The sequence below is a fragment of the Marmota marmota genome, unplaced genomic scaffold (genome assembly GCF_001458135.2).
Source record: "Marmota marmota marmota unplaced genomic scaffold, marMar, whole genome shotgun sequence".
NCBI classification, from domain to species: domain Eukaryota; kingdom Metazoa; phylum Chordata; class Mammalia; order Rodentia; family Sciuridae; genus Marmota; species Marmota marmota.
In genome coordinates this window covers 19,428,748-19,447,675 of record NW_026000037.1, presented here as the reverse complement: position 1 = coordinate 19,447,675, position 18,928 = coordinate 19,428,748, and the positions used below count along the sequence as shown (strand labels likewise).

The 18,928-nt window shown below is 38.0% G+C and overlaps 1 protein-coding gene across 1 annotated transcript in view; it reads right to left on the bottom strand.

Moving 5' to 3' along the window:
- Window positions 1–18,928, bottom strand: part of Cntnap5 (contactin associated protein family member 5) — a 790,323-nt gene that overhangs the window by 352,728 nt on the left and 418,667 nt on the right. The window contains exons 8-9 of the mRNA XM_048812122.1: window positions 14,061–14,325; window positions 92–241 (exon numbers count right to left, since the gene is read on the bottom strand). Of these exons, the coding sequence (XP_048668079.1) occupies window positions 92–241; window positions 14,061–14,325 (415 nt within the window). The remainder of the gene's footprint in view (window positions 1–91; window positions 242–14,060; window positions 14,326–18,928) is intronic.

Here is an 18,928-nt window from a genome sequence, read left to right as displayed (position 1 = left end):
TTGCCTAATTGACAAAGTGAGATATAATTGCCCCCTATATTTTCCCTCCCCCTGCCCATTTATTTTTGAATTCAAAGGCTGGAGAATTTACCTCCAAAGTAGTAGCTATTTCCAGAATAAATCTGTACCCGGGTGGTGTCCTGAGCAGGGGATGCTGCTTCATTATCCACAGTGAGAGTGATGCGGTTCCTTCTGGCGTTGATGCTAACCGAATGCCACAAGCCATCATTCAAGTTGCTGCCTGCAGGAGAAACAGGAAGGGCAAGTGTAGGGATGATTGATTTGGGGAGGTTTGGAAAGAGTGGGGCTCATTTCCCAGCCTGCTGTGGTCAATGTGCATGCTCTGTGCAGCCCAGCCTCACTTGCTTCAAACCAAACCTCCAACTGCTATGTGGGAGTCATCTTTCTCCTTCTCACCACTTAATTTTGTTCTCCTTTCTTCTTTTATTTTTTTAAGCAATTAAATCACTTCTGATATATTTGATTTTAAAAAAGTGTAAAAAACACAACATTATATATACATTTCAACCAACGGTGTGTCATATATTAACTGATCTATGGATATATAATTGTAGAGGAAAAAGCTAAGGGGGGAAAAAAACCCTCAAACTAATATCAGCAGTTTTATCTTTGTATGGTATGGTTACAGACAATTTTATTTTTCTCTCAATTTTCTACAAACAACTTACATCCCATTTTTAGTAAACAGTAAATTTTCTTTCCTTCAATGTTGGGATAGAACCCTGTTTTGTACATGCTAGGCAAATGCTGTGCTACTTAGCTACATCCCCAGCCTGGTAAACTGTTTTTAAAGTGCTCAAAGAAAGCTTGATTCCAATGATGTACCAGGCAGAGACAGTGTCCTTTTAGACTAATAGTACAAACTAGTTCATTTCTATTTTTTTTCCTGCAACTAATTATGTGACACTATATTGATTACCTATCTTCACTAATTTTGGATTGTTTATCTGTAAATATTAAGATACTAATTCTGTATCACTGTTAAAGGGATTATATGTGATCATCAGGAAAATTCTTAGAGCTTTTTGAAGGTATAGTTCATTTCTCTCCTGTTTGCTTGTCTTTGATGCACATTATAATGCGTACCTGCCTGATTGAGAAAACTGTATTAGGAACTAGTCACCAGAGTTTCAATGATTTCTTCTAAAACATTTTTCATCTATTAACTTTTGTCCTGTTGGGTCAAGATGCTTTCTAACAGAAATAGAGTCATCTTAACTGATCTGGTCACAAAGAGTTGTCCATCACAATAGCATACAGGCAGTTTCTTCATTTGAAAGAAATGAATGGACCAGTTTGGATGTGCATATTCAAGAATCCTCTGACTGCAAAGCAGATGATAGGAGTTGGGAGGGGTCAAGGCTGGAGGCAGACCTGATAGAGCTATTGCTTGCAGAAGTCCCTGGGGACAAAATGATGGGTTCTCAGCCAAGGTAATGGCATTGAAAATGGAGATCCACAAACGTATTAAGAGCTATTTTTGGAGGTAAAATAGACCAGCCTAGGTAGATTGTACTGGAACTGCCCCTGAGCAGCCAGCTGGGAAGAAGGCATGAACAGACAATCAGATGAGAGGTCTGCCAGGCTTTCAGACTGGCACGTGCAGAGCTTCTGCCCCTGAGCTCTAGATGGCTAGATGAGCTGCCCAGGGAGACTGGACCCACACCAGGCGTGGGGCCCAGCTGTGTATGCACCAAGCAGCTGTGCCCCATCTGCTCAGAGCAGCCCAGATGTATGGGCCCTCCTGCAGCTTTAGCCAGTTCCCCTGCAGTCAGTCTCTGCTGCAGCCCTGAACATCTGCTTGGGGTGGAGGGGAGAACTGAGAAAGCTCTCAGTCTGGTGGCCCTACTTTTTCCCAAAGGCAGCAGTCCTCAGATAAGGCCAAGATTTGGGTCCTGGCTACAGGGACTCTGCTAATGAGGTAGAGACTCTGTCAGGTGTTTCCTTGTGAAGAACATTTGACTTCTTTCAGGAGCCTTTGGGGGGCTCAGCCAACTGTAGGTCTTTTCTTTTCCCCTTATTTTGCATATCATTTGAATATATCTGCATAACCCAGGAGATGTCATTTGAAGGTAAGCTATAGACGGTTTGGGCTGAGAGTGTTCAATTAGTTCAATACACAGACTCTAAAGTATTCCTAAAGGACAAGTGTCCCGATAGGTATAGAACACAGTGAGGAAGAAGTATATAGGCTGCAGGAAGTGTCCTGCTATTTTGAGGTCTATCATCTAGTCAGCACAACAAGAGCATTTGTTGTGGTCTCTACCTCTTCCCCCTTATCACATCAGTCTGTTTGCCTTTAGAGTTATCACTTATTGAGGCTTATTTTGTTGGTTATTGTCTTCCTTTTTTCTTTTCCTCTTGTTATTGCTGTTCTGAGATGGAACCCCACGCCTCCTGCATGCTAGGCAAGCATAGTATCACTGACCCACAACCTCAGTCCACATTTGTAGGGGTGGGGGGGGTCTGCTTTTCTTTTTGATTGGACCTTAAATAATTCCTGTTCTCTGCAGGAGGAACCTGAGTGGAATCTCAGCTCTTTAGAGGAGCTTTAATATAACAATAATTCCTGGTGTAAGAATCACTTGGGGAGTTTCAGAAAACTGGTGGTATTTGAGTCCCAGTGCAGGTTAATTAAGCCAGGTTTCTGAGGGTTGTTCCAGACCTTGGAAGGCTCAAAGATCCCAAGGATTCCATCATGCAGCTGGGTTCAGAACTGTTTCCACTAGAGATTTCAGAATAGTAAGGCAAACAGCCAGAAGAAACTCAACTGACACAGGGGAGCTAACTCTAGAATCAATTCCAAGGCAAGTGAAATGGCATATTTCCCTCTAAAAAATATTCTTTTTCTACCTGGCTATTATTTTTCTCCACTTCATTCTGTTATTGGACCCCCCAAAAATACCCCTAGACATTCTCCTATAATTGCTTATTAAGAAGACTCTCTAAAAAGTACAGTTGAAGTGCTATAAATTATTCACAAATTAGGGAGAATCAATTCTATCACACTGCTTTCCTTCCAAACTTCCCTGAGATAAATAGTTTTAAAACAGCAGCAGTTTTCAATGAGGAAACACAAAAGCAAGATTTGAGGTTAGGAAAACCCAGATGGGAAAATGCCTCTGGAAGTAAAAAAGCAAGGGATTTAAGGCCATATGGGGCAAAAAAGCACCTATGTGCGTTGGGAATTGAGGCATGAACGATGGCATTTGAGTTCTGAAAAGAGTTGGGTGATAACAAACATAGTTTCTGAACTTTAGTGAGATGTTGATGTTATCTATCACTTCCTAGACTGACCAAGTACAAAACATGATTATACACATTGGAGCTCAGAACTCGTTACCCCCAAAGTATAGCACCTTGCCAGACTAAATACTCTGAGCTGACGAACATGGGAGGGCATTTTATAAAGACGGTCTAAGGGTCCTCTGCCCTCTTTTGTTCTATCCCTCTTTCATAAAATGAGCCATACACAAATAAATTCTTCTTCCTTAAGGAGGACTGTGGAAACCAGAATCCTACACCCAGAAAGCAAGTAAAAAACTAGTACAGTCGCTTTTTTTCCTCATCTCTTGAAGATTGTCATTGCAGGATCCTGACCCAAATCTGGGAGAGAGGGAGTGCTGCACAGAGAGTTCAGGATGAATCTGAGCAGAGAGTCTGGCTGAGTTTTCCACTCCATCTACCATCACTGGATCAAATAATGGTAATAGACTTGGGTGTATTTGCACTTCTATATGGCTGTCCACTCTTCATCCAACTTAGTTTAAGAACAGATCGGTTTCCCTGGGTCTTTGGGTCTTCATTTCTGAAATCTCCCATTTCACATAAAATTTTGATTCAGTAAATTAGTTACATTTTTCTCATGTTCACCTGTCTTCTGTTATCAGAATGTTAGTGATGAGCCTTGTGACAGGAAAGGAGAAGAGATCATACTTTATGCTGGTACTTATTCAATATTAGCAGACATAGAGGGAAAGAGGACATTTCGTATGTTGCTCATGGCTGCATATGTTTATGCATTCTTTCTGGAGGGCAATATACCAAATAGCCATCAAAAATCTTATGAATGCCATACCTCATTTTCCATAGGTTCTAGAGAATTAATCCTAAAATAAAAAATGCTAAAGACCAAGTGTATGGTGAAGATACGTCATGACACCATTATTTATAATAGTAAAACTTTAAAACTATCAGTGTTTTCAATCATAGCAAGTTAGCTAAATCAAATATGGTATATTCGTCATATGAAATATAATATACTTATTAAAAAGCATAATGTCCCAAAATGTTGTTGACATACTGGTAAGTAAAAACTTCTGGCTAAACAGTTTGTTCTGAAGGTTCTCCAAGGAGAAAATACTGAATGATAGAATCTCAGAGTATTTTTGTTTTTTCTTATATAGAGTGCTGGCAATTTTAAAGTTTCTAAAATTAAACTCTAAAAATTTTGCAATCACTTAAAAATAAAGATAAGAATCTATTTAAGTTGAAATACAGGATGGGGCAACTTGTAGTCTTTATCCACTTTGTCCTTGTTGCTTCTCATAGGTCCCAGAATTCAAACTAAGACATTAATAAAAAAAAAAAGGTTCCTTATATAGAGAGTTAAATAGGATGTTCTGAACTTCCTCAGGAAGCAAACCAAAACTGGAAGGGATCTTGAGCTCCATTCCCAAGATCAGGGGGCAGTTCTCAATGTTGAAAATAAATTTTTAAAACACATCCCAATTGTAAAAATAGCTAAAAATACACATTATCAGTATTGAATGTGTATAATATGCCAGGCACTTTAAGTGTATAATTGCTAATTCTCATGATAGTCTTAGAGAAAATTAATTGCTCTCATACTGTAGATGCCAACACAGAAATCCAGTCTGCCCCAGGTCATGTGACTACTTAGAGGCAGAATCAGCCTTTAAGGGAGGCATCTGACACCATGGCTAAGCTGCTTCTGTATCAGATGCCAAAGTGAGCCCTGCCCTGCTCTTGGAATCACTGTGATGAGCAAGTGTTTCTTTAAAGTTTTTTGTTTCTGCTATTTAATTTGCCTTTTTAAAAAATTTTATAACAGCTTTATTAAGGTATAATTCATCTACTTAGAATGTACAACTCGATAGATTCAGATAACCAATACAACAAACAATTCTAAGATATTTTATCATCCCCCAAATCCATAAACTTTATCTATCATTCTCCCGTCTTGTCATCCTACACCTTCACTTCCACTCAACCACTAATCTAGTAACTACCTCTATGAATTAATTGCCTTTTCTGAAACTTTCAAAAATAAAACATAGAACATGCTCCATTTGTAACTGACTTTTTTTGATTTGCATGATAGTTTTAGAGTTCATACATATAGTATGAATAAGTACATTTGTATGGCTGAATAATATTCCCTCGTATGGGTATATTGCATTTAATTTTAAATTCATTTGTCACTGGAAACTTGGGTGGCTTTTACTTTGGGCTGTTATGAAAGATGTTGCTATGCACATCTGTGTACACATATTAATGTCAACATGGTTTTCAGTTTTCTTTGGAATCCCAGGAGTGGAATTGCTGGGTCATATGGAAACTCCATATTTAATCTTTTAAGGAACTATAAGACTATTTCCAAAATGACTGCACCAACTTATACTCTCAGTAGATAAATTCGCTTTTAACAATACTAAATTAAAGCTTTGATCTTGTTTTTTGTTTATTGACTATCAAACTGTGTGTGTGTGTGTGTGTGTGTGTGTGTGTGTTAGTTACTGAGGATTAAAACTAGGGCCACTCTACCACTGGACTACATCCCCAGATCTTTCTATTTTTATTTTGACCCAGGTTAAGTTTCCCTGAGCTGGTTTTGAAATTGCAACCCTCCTGCCTCAGGCTTCCAAGTCACTCAGATTATACACATGTGTACTCAACTAATCTAGCTTTTAAAAACGACTAAAGTTTCAACTTTTGTGTCTCAAAATGCCTATGTAGGTCTAACTTTGGAATTATAGCTAATTGTTATTCAAATTTATTTTCTCTTTTAAAATATAAAATAGGAGCACTTAATACATCTCTTAAATTGTTTTTTTGTGAATTAATTTTACAGCAATTTTAATAGTAGACATTTGATGAAACAGGCTCAGAAAAGTTCAGTGAGACCATGAGCGTCTACTCTTTATATAGAAGGGAAATTTGGTTTTAAAGCAGGACTGACACTGGATCTTTCAGAATGACTAGTTCTCAGTTGGAGTGAGGTGTCTGTAGTACAACTGGCCTGCAGATGTGGAGAGCATCCCTTATTCATTAGACATGGATAACAAGACCCCAACCCCATAACAATAATGTCTCCAGACATTGCCCAAAGTTCCCTAGCCAGGGATGTAAAGGGTGAGGGTGGATGTCTATGGAAATCTGAATCTCCCCTCACTGAGAACCCTGGCTTAAAACAATAATTCTAAAGTTTTAGAGTACTGGTGCCTGACATGCTCCTGGGCCCTGGTGCACTGGTACTTTCTCTTTCTTTCCTCAGTCAAATCCCTAACAGATCTTTCCATGTCAATCTTCATCTTATTGTAGTGGCTCTTTTTGTGTTTTGGAGAAGGAAAAGCAAGATCAAAATCTGTGTTGCAAGGTGTTAATGAAAGTAAGAGTCTCTCCCAGGATGTATCATCCAGGGCCAGCCAGTCAGCCATGGCCAGCCACAGCCACTACAACCATAGACAAGCATGCAGAGAGATAGAGCCCAGGCCAGAGACAGCCCCTGAAAATTCTATTTTCAGTGCTGGAAATAACTGGTTACAGATTTCCTTGATACCTTTATTCACATGTTACTCCTTACTCAAAGCCCTGCCACTTATAATTTATAGGAATTTAGATTTCTTAAATCTCACTGAACCTGCTTCCTCATCTGTAAAACAGAAACAGAATTGACTGGCTTGACTTGGAACTTTCAGCTTTATTGTTCCTAGAAAACCCAATTGGCTGTTTGTTCCCACATCCTGTCATCTCTACCCTTACTTAATAGTACAAAGGTAGTTTCAATTTTGTGAGAACAAAGTAGGGAATATATAAATAATTGAGTAAGGCAATTTTAAAATGTCAATCACATTGTAAAAGAACATATTACAATTATTAAGACCATTATGCTATATCTTAGAGCCTGAGTTATGTTTTTCTTGGACATCTTTTGTCCATCAATTATCAAACTCTATTAACCCTTCTCTGCACATGGTAGATAGAATTGACCTATTCTTTCAATTTTCCGTTTTAAATTTTATTCTACTCTTTCTCACTACAGTTGGATTTTTCCATGATGCTCTCCCTCTTTTTCTCAAGTTCTGCTTCTTTCTGGTTTAGATAAAGAGCAAGATTATTAATGCCCCACCCATTGTGTGAGCTATGAGATACAGCAAATGAGACTCAAACTTGATAGTTTGTTCCTTTTGTAGTCAAGTCAGAATCCATGTCCTCTCCATGTTATTTCCCAATATCCCTACACAAATTCCTTACTCCAGCTAGTCCATATACTGGAGCAGAGGCTGTAGTAGAAGTACTGATTGGTTAAGTGTGTTGACTTGAAGCATAATTAATTCACTGGACTAGCTGGAGTAAGGAGCATCCTTTACCTCAATTTTTGTTTGGTCAAATTTTATTCACTCTACAGAACCATGCCACATTGTCCTCACCTCAAGAAAGCCTTCATTTCTCACCATTTTGTTTCTTCTTCCCTTTGCATACTGGGTATGAATTTTACCTCATCACAAATGCCTGTATACCATCCCTTCCAACAGTACCAACAGGCCACTGAATGGAGGTGTCTCCACCTCCAGTTTCCAGCCCAGGACCAGCACAGAGAATATACTTCAAAAAAATGCTGCATTAAAGGAAAGCAAAGCAAATTTTATGAGAGAACTGTGAAAGTGGAAAATAAGAAATCAAATGAAAGTGATAGCAAGTTTGAGTAGCTGATTATTCTGCTATCATAGTGATAATCTAGCTCCCTCAGTTCCCTATTGAGTAAAAGAGTAACATGAGTGAGTTAGAAAAGAAAATGTTGCCATGGTTATTACCCAGGATGCAAAAAAAAATGCAGATAATTAAGAGATCACTACTTTGGTAAATATTTCTAATATTTGCTTGATATGAAGCTCAGACAAATGCATTTCTCAGCTTTGCATGAAATGGAATGCCACATCACATATCTGTTTTCTGAAACTTGAACTCTGTGCTCAAGCAGACAGCTTATTGTGACATTCATGGCCCTGTGGCTATTTATTTGTCTGCCCTTGCTAATGGGATTTTATCATCAACATTATCTTAGCTAAAACACAGAGGCATTGATGAAAACTTAATTGAAGCAGAGGATGAAGTTCACAGCCTCATCATGTTTACTTGATGTGCAGATGGTGGTTAGTTACAAATGGCTTATATGAAAAAGGGCAATATTTGGGGAACAGCTCTTAATTGCAGGGCTGTAGCCTGTAACCATCTGGCCACCAGTATTAATCAGGGTGAGCACTTCCATTCTGCAAGATAGATCTCTCTAGGCCATTTTCCCACCTTTTGGAATTCCACTGGCCTATATTTAATTAATACCTCCCCCGAGTTTATCTCATTCTGATGTTTGACACATTCTGTAGCATATTCTGTTCTAACATGAATGTTAAAAATCACTATTCTTTTTTTACTCTGAAAATTATAACTTTCAGAAATGTTTGGAAGGTCAATTCAACTGGTTTATTCATCCATTCACTCATACTACAGTAAGTCTTTACCAATGACGTGATTAGGCAAGGTGTTGGACTAGGCGTTGGAGTAATAGTGATGGGTAAGACAGATAGTGTTCTTTTTCCCATGGCCTTTACATTCCAGTGGTGAGATCACATTAGACCACTAATTATATGACATGTAATTAGTATATCTGGTTTTAAATTGAATTGTGTCTTGGCAATATTCATATGGTAAAGTTCTTAAAGTATGGTAATGTAGAGAGATAAGACATTTTAAGTATTAATGTAAAATGGTATATATAGAAGAGGATATTAGGACACACCCATGCAAAAAAGAAGACAATGTGGAAACACAGGGAGAAGATTACCATCTACAAGCCAAGACAGAGTCCTCAAAAAAAAAAAAAAAAAAAAAAAAAAAAAAAACAACCCTGCAAACACCTTGACCTTGGACTTATAGCCTACAGAACTGTGAAAAAACAAATTCCTATTTAAGTTACTTAGTTTATATTTTGTTATGTAAGACCTAGAAAACCACACACATGCTCATATAGACACACACACACATACACACACACACACACACAGTTGGGACAAAAGCTACAAAGAACAATTGGAAACCTTGAAAAGGGCCACCTGGCCTTCTTTGGAAAGGTTTCTTTAGAAAATATCAATTGAGATAAAATCTACAAGACAGGATGGTGTTGGCCGTAGCTCAGGATAACTTAATTCAAATGAGCTCAATGCTAAATAGACATCAAATAATATTCCTTAAGGCTGATCCAAGTTATGTCACTAGAATCTCATAATAGAGAAAGGAAGACACTCACAACTGTCTAGCAAGTATTGAAAATCAATGACCGATAGAATGGATGGCTTAACTGATACTTTTAATGCCTTCTGTCCAACTAGTACCATTCATGGAACTACAGAAATACTGAACAATTATTAGGTGTCTGAGGAAATACAACAAGCACCGTAGCTTTCTCCTAGGAATGGGTCGAACTGAAATGGGCTCCAATAGGGCATTTGTTTCAACTAAAAAGCCTTTGTCATGGCATCCATGTATGGCTCTTTGCTAGCCATGGTTCCCATTTTTCAGAGATTCTGTTCCAACCCAGGTGATGGGCTTTCACCTTCTATCTTTTTATCTTTATCGTCAGTTGGTGGTACCCAGATGTAAGGCTGAGAACTCTCAGTTTGGAGTTTTCTTCCTGTTTCTTCTAGAGTTCATTCAATTTATGCTGAGACTAAAGTGCCGATTCATCTTTTAATTCTGAAAGTTCCAGTGTGCATATACTACTTTACCCACCCACGCACACATGCACAGAGTACTCAAGAGTGATTTAAAGAAAGGGTTATGGTTCTGATCTTCAATATCCTCCAAAGGCCCACGTATTAAAGACTTGGTCCCCAGTTGATGGGTCCAGTAGTAGAAAGAGGTAGGACCTTTAGAAGATGGGATCTAGTTGAGTGAAGTTAAATCACTGGTGGGGGACATGCCATCAAAGGCACTATGGGGACTGATCCTTTCTTCTCTTTGCTTCCCTCTCACCAGGAGGTGAGCAGCTTTAATCCACCACAGGGTGCCCTCCATGTTGCATTGCCTCAGCACAGATGCAAAGCAATGATCCAAGTGACCATATACTGAAGCCTCCGAAATTGTGAGCCAAAATAAGTCTTTGCTACTTTAATATCTTATGTATTTTTGTCACAGGGACAGAAAACTGGCTAACCTAGGAGGTTATTTAAAAAAAAAAAAAACATCTTAGGAGTGTTGGTGCACGCCTATTATCTCAATGGCCCAAGAGGCTGTGGCAGGAGGATTCCAAGTTCAAAGCCAGCCTAGGAAATTTAATGAGATCCTGTCTTTCTCAAGTACAACAACAACAACAACAATTAGAGGGCTAGGATGTACCTCAGGGGTAGAGTTTCCTTGGACTCTACCTCTAGCATCACAAAACAAACAAACACTGATTTGTATTCTAATTTTCCACTGGTCACTGAAAGTCATGTGAGTAACCTCTATGGGATGTACAAGCATATTAGTTACACAAATCATGTCATCAAAGTGGCAAAATGTCCCAGAATTAAAAGAATTGAAAAGAATTATTTCTGGTAAGGGGTTTGGCCCTGGGTGTTCCCAATCAATGGGAATATCCAGGCATTTTTGTTTATTCCATTTTCAAAAGAGGATCTTTGGTTTGATGAGTTTTTTTTTAAAAAAATGGTAAAGCAGAGAGTTGACTTATAGCTTTCTTTTGAGAATTTATTGAAAGGGTTAGAATGGGTTCTATGATTCTACGTCTGCCCTCCATTTAAAACAGGAGGAACCTGAGGTTTAACAGAGCAATACTGATGCATACCTTGTACCTGAGAAGTGCCCAGGGGAGCTGGAGCCTGGACCAGTAAAACCCATCATCGGCTTCTTTGCTCAGACTCTCTTCAGTGGGGAGGTAACATTTTGTGAAGCACTACAATTTAAAAACTATCTTTGGACTGATACTCCATACTTCTTTATTTCCTATTCTTACTGCCTTGCATTCTCTCAGCAGAAAAAAATAGAAACAAAAAATGTCAGATCACTTTCAAAATAATTATAGCAGTGCTAATTTTCTTTTTACATTATTTAACATTTTACATGACATTCAAAACATTTTTCCTCAGTCTTCCTAAGAAAATGAACCAGGTGGTCTCTTACCTTTATAAATGCCCTGTTTTCTTAGTGATTCAGATTGACATGGTCATCACCAATCTCAATTCTAAGCATTTTTTCTAAGATTCTTTGAAATGTCAGCCATCTTCCTCATTAAAAAATGGACTATGGTAGGTATTGATCAGGGAACAGATGAGAATTTTGACAGATCCTCAGGATCACATGACCATTGTGAATGTGGTCACCACTGTACATGGTATTTCATGATGAGCAGTAAAGAACAGGAAGTTCAAAGTGTGTTAAAGCAGGAAGCTGAAATATTATTTCATTCATTTAAGACTTGCCTAAACAAATTTTCTGATTCCTAAGAGCTAGAGTCACTGTGGTTCAAGTTCCTTGAAGATATTATCTGTTTCCATGCAGTGTCTGAATTTCCATATGGGCCAAAGAGCACTGGGGTGTTTAGCATTGGAAATGCTGTGGAATACAGGGCAAAGTCCTTGGAAGCAGATAAACCTTTGAGAGAGACTTCAGCCTCTAGTGCCTTAGTTCTCATTTTAGATGATAATCCTACTGCAGAATACATACTAAGAGCTAAAACATATCTAAAAAAAAAACATGTAAAATATATGATACTCAGTGAATATTTGTGCTTACTGGTACTTAGATATGTATAATTTGTTTTGTATTACACCAAAAACTTACTTAAAGTATACTAGAAGTCTATAAAGACAATGGCTTCCCCATGTTATGTGAATCCCACTTAACTCAAGAAAAATGCTTGTGAAAGAAACAATGATGGATCCTAAATGGCCCATTCTTCTTTGTAGACTACTGCATATTTGTCTGCAGACCCTTCATCTTAAGCAGGGTCTCTTTTTATATGAGTTATTTAAGCAACAAACAATATAAACAATGAATATATATATAGCAACAGGATACAGAGGAAAATCATGTAATGGAAATCCAAAGGAAAGACCTTAGGTTATCAGTTATCTCGATCCCTTTAACTTACCTCTGATTCTGTTTTATTCTATGTGTGTTGGTGGAATAACTATGATCATGTCAGTTTCATTACGTCCCCGCCCCCGACAGACCCCCATGTCACAGTCCTATAGGATAAGTACCTGACCAGCAGGAAGCCTGCAATGGATGTTGGTTCTACCCTCATATCACAATGAAATGAGGTCCTTGACCTTCTTGCTAAACGCATATGTAAGACTTTCAAGAAAGGAGACAACAAAAATAGAAAATGAAGAAAAATACAAAGAAGGGAATTTTTCATCTTACCAAGCACCATCACCTAAAACAACTAAATTCAGATGCCTTCCATTTTAAAAATGTATGGATATATTTATTTTGCAAGTCTCCTTATCATCCACAATACAAGAAACGCAAATATACTGCTTCTCCAAAGCATGTACACTGTACATAGCTCAAAGTGAAGGTTTCAGATATCCATGTGCTGACCTATCCATAGAAATTAACTTCCAACAGATCCAGGATGTTAGAAACATCAGACCTAGTCAAAAGTAAAGCTTTTAATATTGGATTTCATAATAAAATATGGTGCTGTATTACATTTTACATGACAACCATATATCAAGTGTAGCCCTGTTGGTCTTCACAAACTATTGGACAATAAGCTATCATATTTTCACTGCTTATGTGGGATTTTCATATCATAAAGCCAATAAGATCTCAAATACTTTCAAAAGAAGTTCCTTCAGAAATATAATTTTTTAAAATTTTTCTTGGCTGTCTCCCTGCTTCCCAAGTAGGCGAATGCCAGAAAACACAAACTCTTGAGCCATTTGAAACACAAATTAAGAAATTCAATGCAAAATTTCCAAAATGCAGGAAGTTCTCCTTAGGGACAGAATTATGCAAGAGTTTTCTGAGACAGATGTCAGGAACTCAAACAGCACATTTTGAAATTTCCTTTCACTTATTTCAATATTTGAAAGACAGGTCTAAAATAACTGATGATTTTTCCCTTTTTGTAGTTGGATAAGGTGGCAGTTCTTACCAGCCTCTTTCTCAGTCATAAATGCATGTTAATGGACTGACATGTGCTTAATAATACAGGCTGCACCTGGATTCTTTAGAGCCAAGAGCCGCCAGAGCCTGTATTATATTAAAACTGCATTTTTGACCTGAGGCCTACAAGTCTCTGTACTCAAACATTTCACCGATTAGAGAGAAACAGCCCAGTGCCAGCTCACATTTTTCTTCTCCAAATAAAGAGGATGGAGATTTAACTTTTATAACTCTGAACATAAAAAAATATTATAATTCTAAGTGATTAACTCACTCCCATTACTGGAAATCTAATAAATTTTATAAAACGCCTCTGACTGCACAAATTCTCTCTTAGCTTTAATGACGCTATGGAATAAGGCCCCTTCTCATGATAGGTCTTGACTTAGTATGGAAGCAAAGGAAATTTGTTAAGAAGATTCTCAACATTGCTAAGTGAGATATATTCTATTATGTAATGACCATCACAGTCTTCTGAAGTAATTTTTTTTTTCCAATGCTCAAGTGATGAAGAACTTCTAAGTTGATCCCTCATGACTCACTGGCTGAACAAGGTACCACCCAAAAAAATTTTAAAAAAGGAGGAGGAGAAGAAATTCTGCTAGAAGGATATCATCAGACAGTACCTGTAAAGATTTCAGCTACGTGTTCTGTCATTTTCTGAATCACCAGTCTCAGAATTCCGGCCTCCAGGCTGAGCAGCAGGGTCCCTGAGCCTTCAGACATCTCTGTGGACAGAAGCAGACCATCCTTGTTCCATGTTCGAAACTGGAAACTCACTGAGAGCCCATCAATTTGGGGGGTGCCGGGCAGCAGCAAATAACTGCTGCTGGAGTTGACAAATGTGATGGGAACAATTTGTGGTTCGGAGCAGGAAAAAGTGACATTGCCCTGGAAAACAATAAAAATCAAACATATAAAAGCCATTTTTTATTCCGCAATCTGACAGCTGATATAAACAACCACCTGGAGCTGACCTTAATTTCAGGATCATTCCACATTCAGCTGCAAGATCTTAAAGGAAAAAATATGTCAGCTTTGCTCAGATATACTCGCAAGATTGTTTTCTGCTCCTGTTTTAAGGATCACAGTGCTATCTGCAAAGAGGGCCATCTGAGTCTCCAGGAAGATAAGGGGATGGAAACATCAACATTTTCTAGGGAACCAAAGATATAAAAATAATTACTTTCACTCATGGAATAAATCCATATGGCAAGCCAGCTACGTGCCAAGCTCTGGGATGGCTTTTAAAGAGATACACGTGGAAAAAAACTTTGTTTAAAATGTGGGTTGTGCTTAATGAGAGATAGATATCAGCTCCCAAGGGATCCTGGTAGAAGAAATAACTAGATCAGAAAAGCTATCACAGAGAAGGAATGCTTGCATGAAAGGAGGTAGGAAAAGAGAGGAATGAGTGAGACCTGGTTGACATTTTCTGCAAAAAGCAAAGTGTGGGCAAAAGCTTGGAAAAGTTGGCAAAATGACACCCTGGGAACTACAGAGAACTTGGCATTTCTCAGTAGTGAGTCGGGCAGGAAGTTCCAGACAGCTTAAAGGAGGTGAGGCTGAAAGGAGAATTAAGACAGAGTTTAAAAGCCCTTCTGTGCTTGCCCAAACTTTTTACTCCAACTTAGATGACATTGGTCATATTTTTAATTTACTAATAGTATTTGCAATAGCATAAGATAGAAAGTGAATGAATATTGTATACAGAACAGAACCAGAAAGAATAAGATTATTCTCTGTGTAATAAGGGGGCAGTGTCTCCAAGTTTATATGAGAATGACTAGACTGTTTCTACATTATAAAGTTATAAGAAATTAAAAACACAAATCTGTGTGCTCAACTGAGCAATAGGCTGTAGTGACTTCTAATAGATAGGTTAAGGAGAAAGCTCGCATAACACCTTATATTGTGAATAAGTGTTATGAGAGCCATTTGGAATTTACATCACAAACTTCAGAACTGACTACATCCTACTTTTCAACCCTGCCATTTCTCTCCTTTAGCCTCCAAACACTAATCTGCACAACACTACTGTGAGCTGCATCAGGTAAAATCATGGAAATACCCATATACACATCACATTCCTTGTAAATGTTTCTTTTCAAGGCCACTGAGCAGTTGCCTTTGCAAGATGCTCTGGTTTGACCTTTTCTAGCCTGCTCCCATAGCCAGCACCACTTAATGCAAAAAAAAAAAAATCTTGTTTCAGAGTCTTAGCTACAAGGTAACTGACTTTTGTCAAAATGCATTGAATTGGACACATCAGATCTGGGCATTTTACTGNAAAAAAGAGAGAGAGAGAGAGAGAGAGAGAGAGAGAGATTCTCCAGAGGAACACCCTAACTTGAATTACTGCCTGAATTTAATTTCCACTGAGGTGGCCAAAGGGCAGAATTAGCTAGAACAGCTGTCAATCTTACAGCAAGTTAATGGATCAAATCCAATAACTTCTTTCCCAGAAAAGCATCCCTAGGTCTCAACCATGTTTGTTTAAGATACACTTGTATGCCTGAAAAATACTCATCCCAAAACAAACTTTTTTCACACACAGGTACATTTTTAAGAAGCCAATCATCAATAACACTGCTATGAATATATTTTTGCATGAATCATTTGCTGTAGTTCTTTAGATGTTTTCTTCTCTTTACATTAGATTCCCATAAGTGAATTAATGAGTCAAAGGATAACACTTTTGGTATCCATCAAAAAAAAAAAAAGTGCCCACACATTAGACTGCACCACCATGTCAAATAGTAGGCTTAGAATTTCCAAATATAGCCAGTGAATTTTGCACAGTGATGTGATCATCTATTCAAGTACTGATTTAAAGAATATACAAAATCCCAGCTATTTGGTAGGTTGAGGCAGGAGGATTGCAAGGTTGAGATCAGCCTGGTCAACTTAGCCATACCCTGTCTCAAAATAAAAGAAAAAAAAAATGGTGGGGATCTAACTCAGTGATAGAATACACATTGGTTCAATCCCTAGCATCACAAAAATAAATAAATAAGCACACACATAAAAAACTAAATAAATAAATGACACACAAACTAGGATCAGATACAATAACTAACTTAACAAAATCCCTTTGTCTTGCTAGACAATGGGAGGGAAGCATGTATTTTTCAAACTGTGAAGACTTCCATCTAGCCACCATCATGGTGCATCCTTCTGTGCTCTTGGTGCCACCATGGAACCAGAGACTTCTGAGTGTTATCTCATCACTATTTCATTTGCGTTTTTTGGATTTGTGGTAAATTTCCTTTAAAGAATGAAAACATTCCCACTGATGATGAACTAATTTTGGCAAGGTTATCTTTAAAAGCCAAAATCATGAGCACTTTACAGAGAAGGTAGGGGATAGTTGTAACTTTTCTTTCCTTTTTCTTTCCCTGAGGTCAGTATCACCTCCTGTAACAAAGTTGCCAGAATACAACTGTACCCCAAATTTGAATCTGTGTAAAAAGAATAATGGGTAGAAAATTGTAAAGAAAATGAAGGCAAAGACCATTGAAGTTGTTAAAATCTCCACTTGAAGTTGTTTATTTAAAACTTAAAGTTCAACCCGACTCAAGTCTTATTCTGAGTACCTTCCCCAAGACAGCCATGGAAGGCTGATGTCAGGACAGTAGAAAACTGGAAGAACTGAGACTCTTTCATTATTTGATCTGTTCACTGATAAGGACTTGACAGCTCCCTTTCCTGTTTCCCTCCATCCTATTTTTAATGGCCTCAACTGCTTGAGAACTATAGGACAAGGTTAGCTCCAAATATATAATCTCCCTGGATTAGACCCTTGGAACAAGAATTTCAAATGACTGCTTTCAGGAATTCTTACTGCCATAGATAAAGCCATGAGTAGTAATCAACAATTTGCTCAACAAGGTAAAGGAAAACTTTGAAATCCACTGGGTATTTTCTCTGTCTTTGACTGGTTTTCCTGGCTCCCTGTAGTTAACTCTCCTCTCTACCTTCCCTCAGTTCCTTTTATACTTTCCTCGGTTCCCATGCAGCTGGTGAAGCTGTCTTTGTTTTTAAGAGTGTGCCCTTGTTCTGTTCTCCATGGGCAAAACCAAGGGCAAGAAGGTATGAGTGAATGGGAAATTCCCTCTACCCCAAATCTGACCCCTTGAATGTGTTTCTAGCTCAGCTTCCCATCACAGGGCTACTGCATGACAATTCTGCTTCTAAGCCCATTTCATTGTGCTTGATGCCAGGGCATGAAAAGTGCCACACAGTACTGAGAAGTATCAATAATCAGCACCATCCACTCCAGTGGGGAGAAAGAAGAAAGTGTTAGTTAGCTACCTATAGAAGTGCTACTTTTGAAATCAACTTTGACTATTTGATAATTTTCAATAGTGCCATTTCTGATAACAGAATCTTTCTCAAGGTAACATTTGAGAATTTGACAACATTCACCAGGTTCTGGTTGAATGAGGGTCTTCAGCATCCACCAACCATTTAGAAGTGCCATGAAAGGAAACAATTTGCTTTAGAATTGTGTCAAAACAGACATGGAAAATGGTCAGAAGACTGCATTTTAACTGATCTACCTCTTTCATCTATTTCTTCAAATTTCATTCCTTTCATTCCCAAAGAAGGGAGTTCCATTTCTTGGAGTCCCATCATCCCAACATACACTTAAATCATTCAAGATTTCAAAATCCATTTAAGATTTTTTTTTAAGCATTGTAAAATGATATGCTAAGCATAGGAATTTAGATGTTGCATGCAAAACTCTTATCTTTTTTCGTTCTATAGTTATTAAATGTACACTACAGCTGTAATTGGTGTGAAGAGTGACATGGAAAGGAAAGGTACCTTGTGCTCTCCAAGGTAAAGTCACTAGTGCTGGCCTCATGGAAGAGATTAAGAAGAATTCAATAAACTGGCATGGATCTTTTTCCCTCTCCATCTTTTATAAGACCTACAGGGGTTTTCTATCCAAAAGAAAGTTACTCTAAATTGGAAGAACTAAGTCTTTAGTGTATGATGTTTCTTTCTTGACAACATTCACCAGGTTCTGGTTGAATAAGGGTCTTCAGCATCTGACTGAAGTTGCTGGTCTAGACTATAATGAGGACTCCCGGGGATGACAAACGTCTCAGGTCTCTAGGTATCCTAATCAGGAGCCTCTCTTAATTTCCAAGATGACATTTCTTAGTAACTTATGTTTCTTTCTCATATGTGCCAAAAATTACTCTCTACTGAGGACCTGCAACTAAAGGTAGAGAAATAAAAGATTCATTTTTTATTTTGTTTTTTGCTTCCCCCTTGAGCTGAGACATTATCATTTCAACTTCCCCTGCTCTCAGACTAGAATTTATGCCATCAATTCCCCTGGTTTTCAAGCTTTCAAACTCAGACTGAATTATACCACTGTTTATTTCTGTTTTTTCCTTGGGTCTTCAGTTTGGAAGTGACAGATGGTAGGACTTCCCAGCCTCCATAATAGTCATTTCCTATTAAATAAATTATATATATA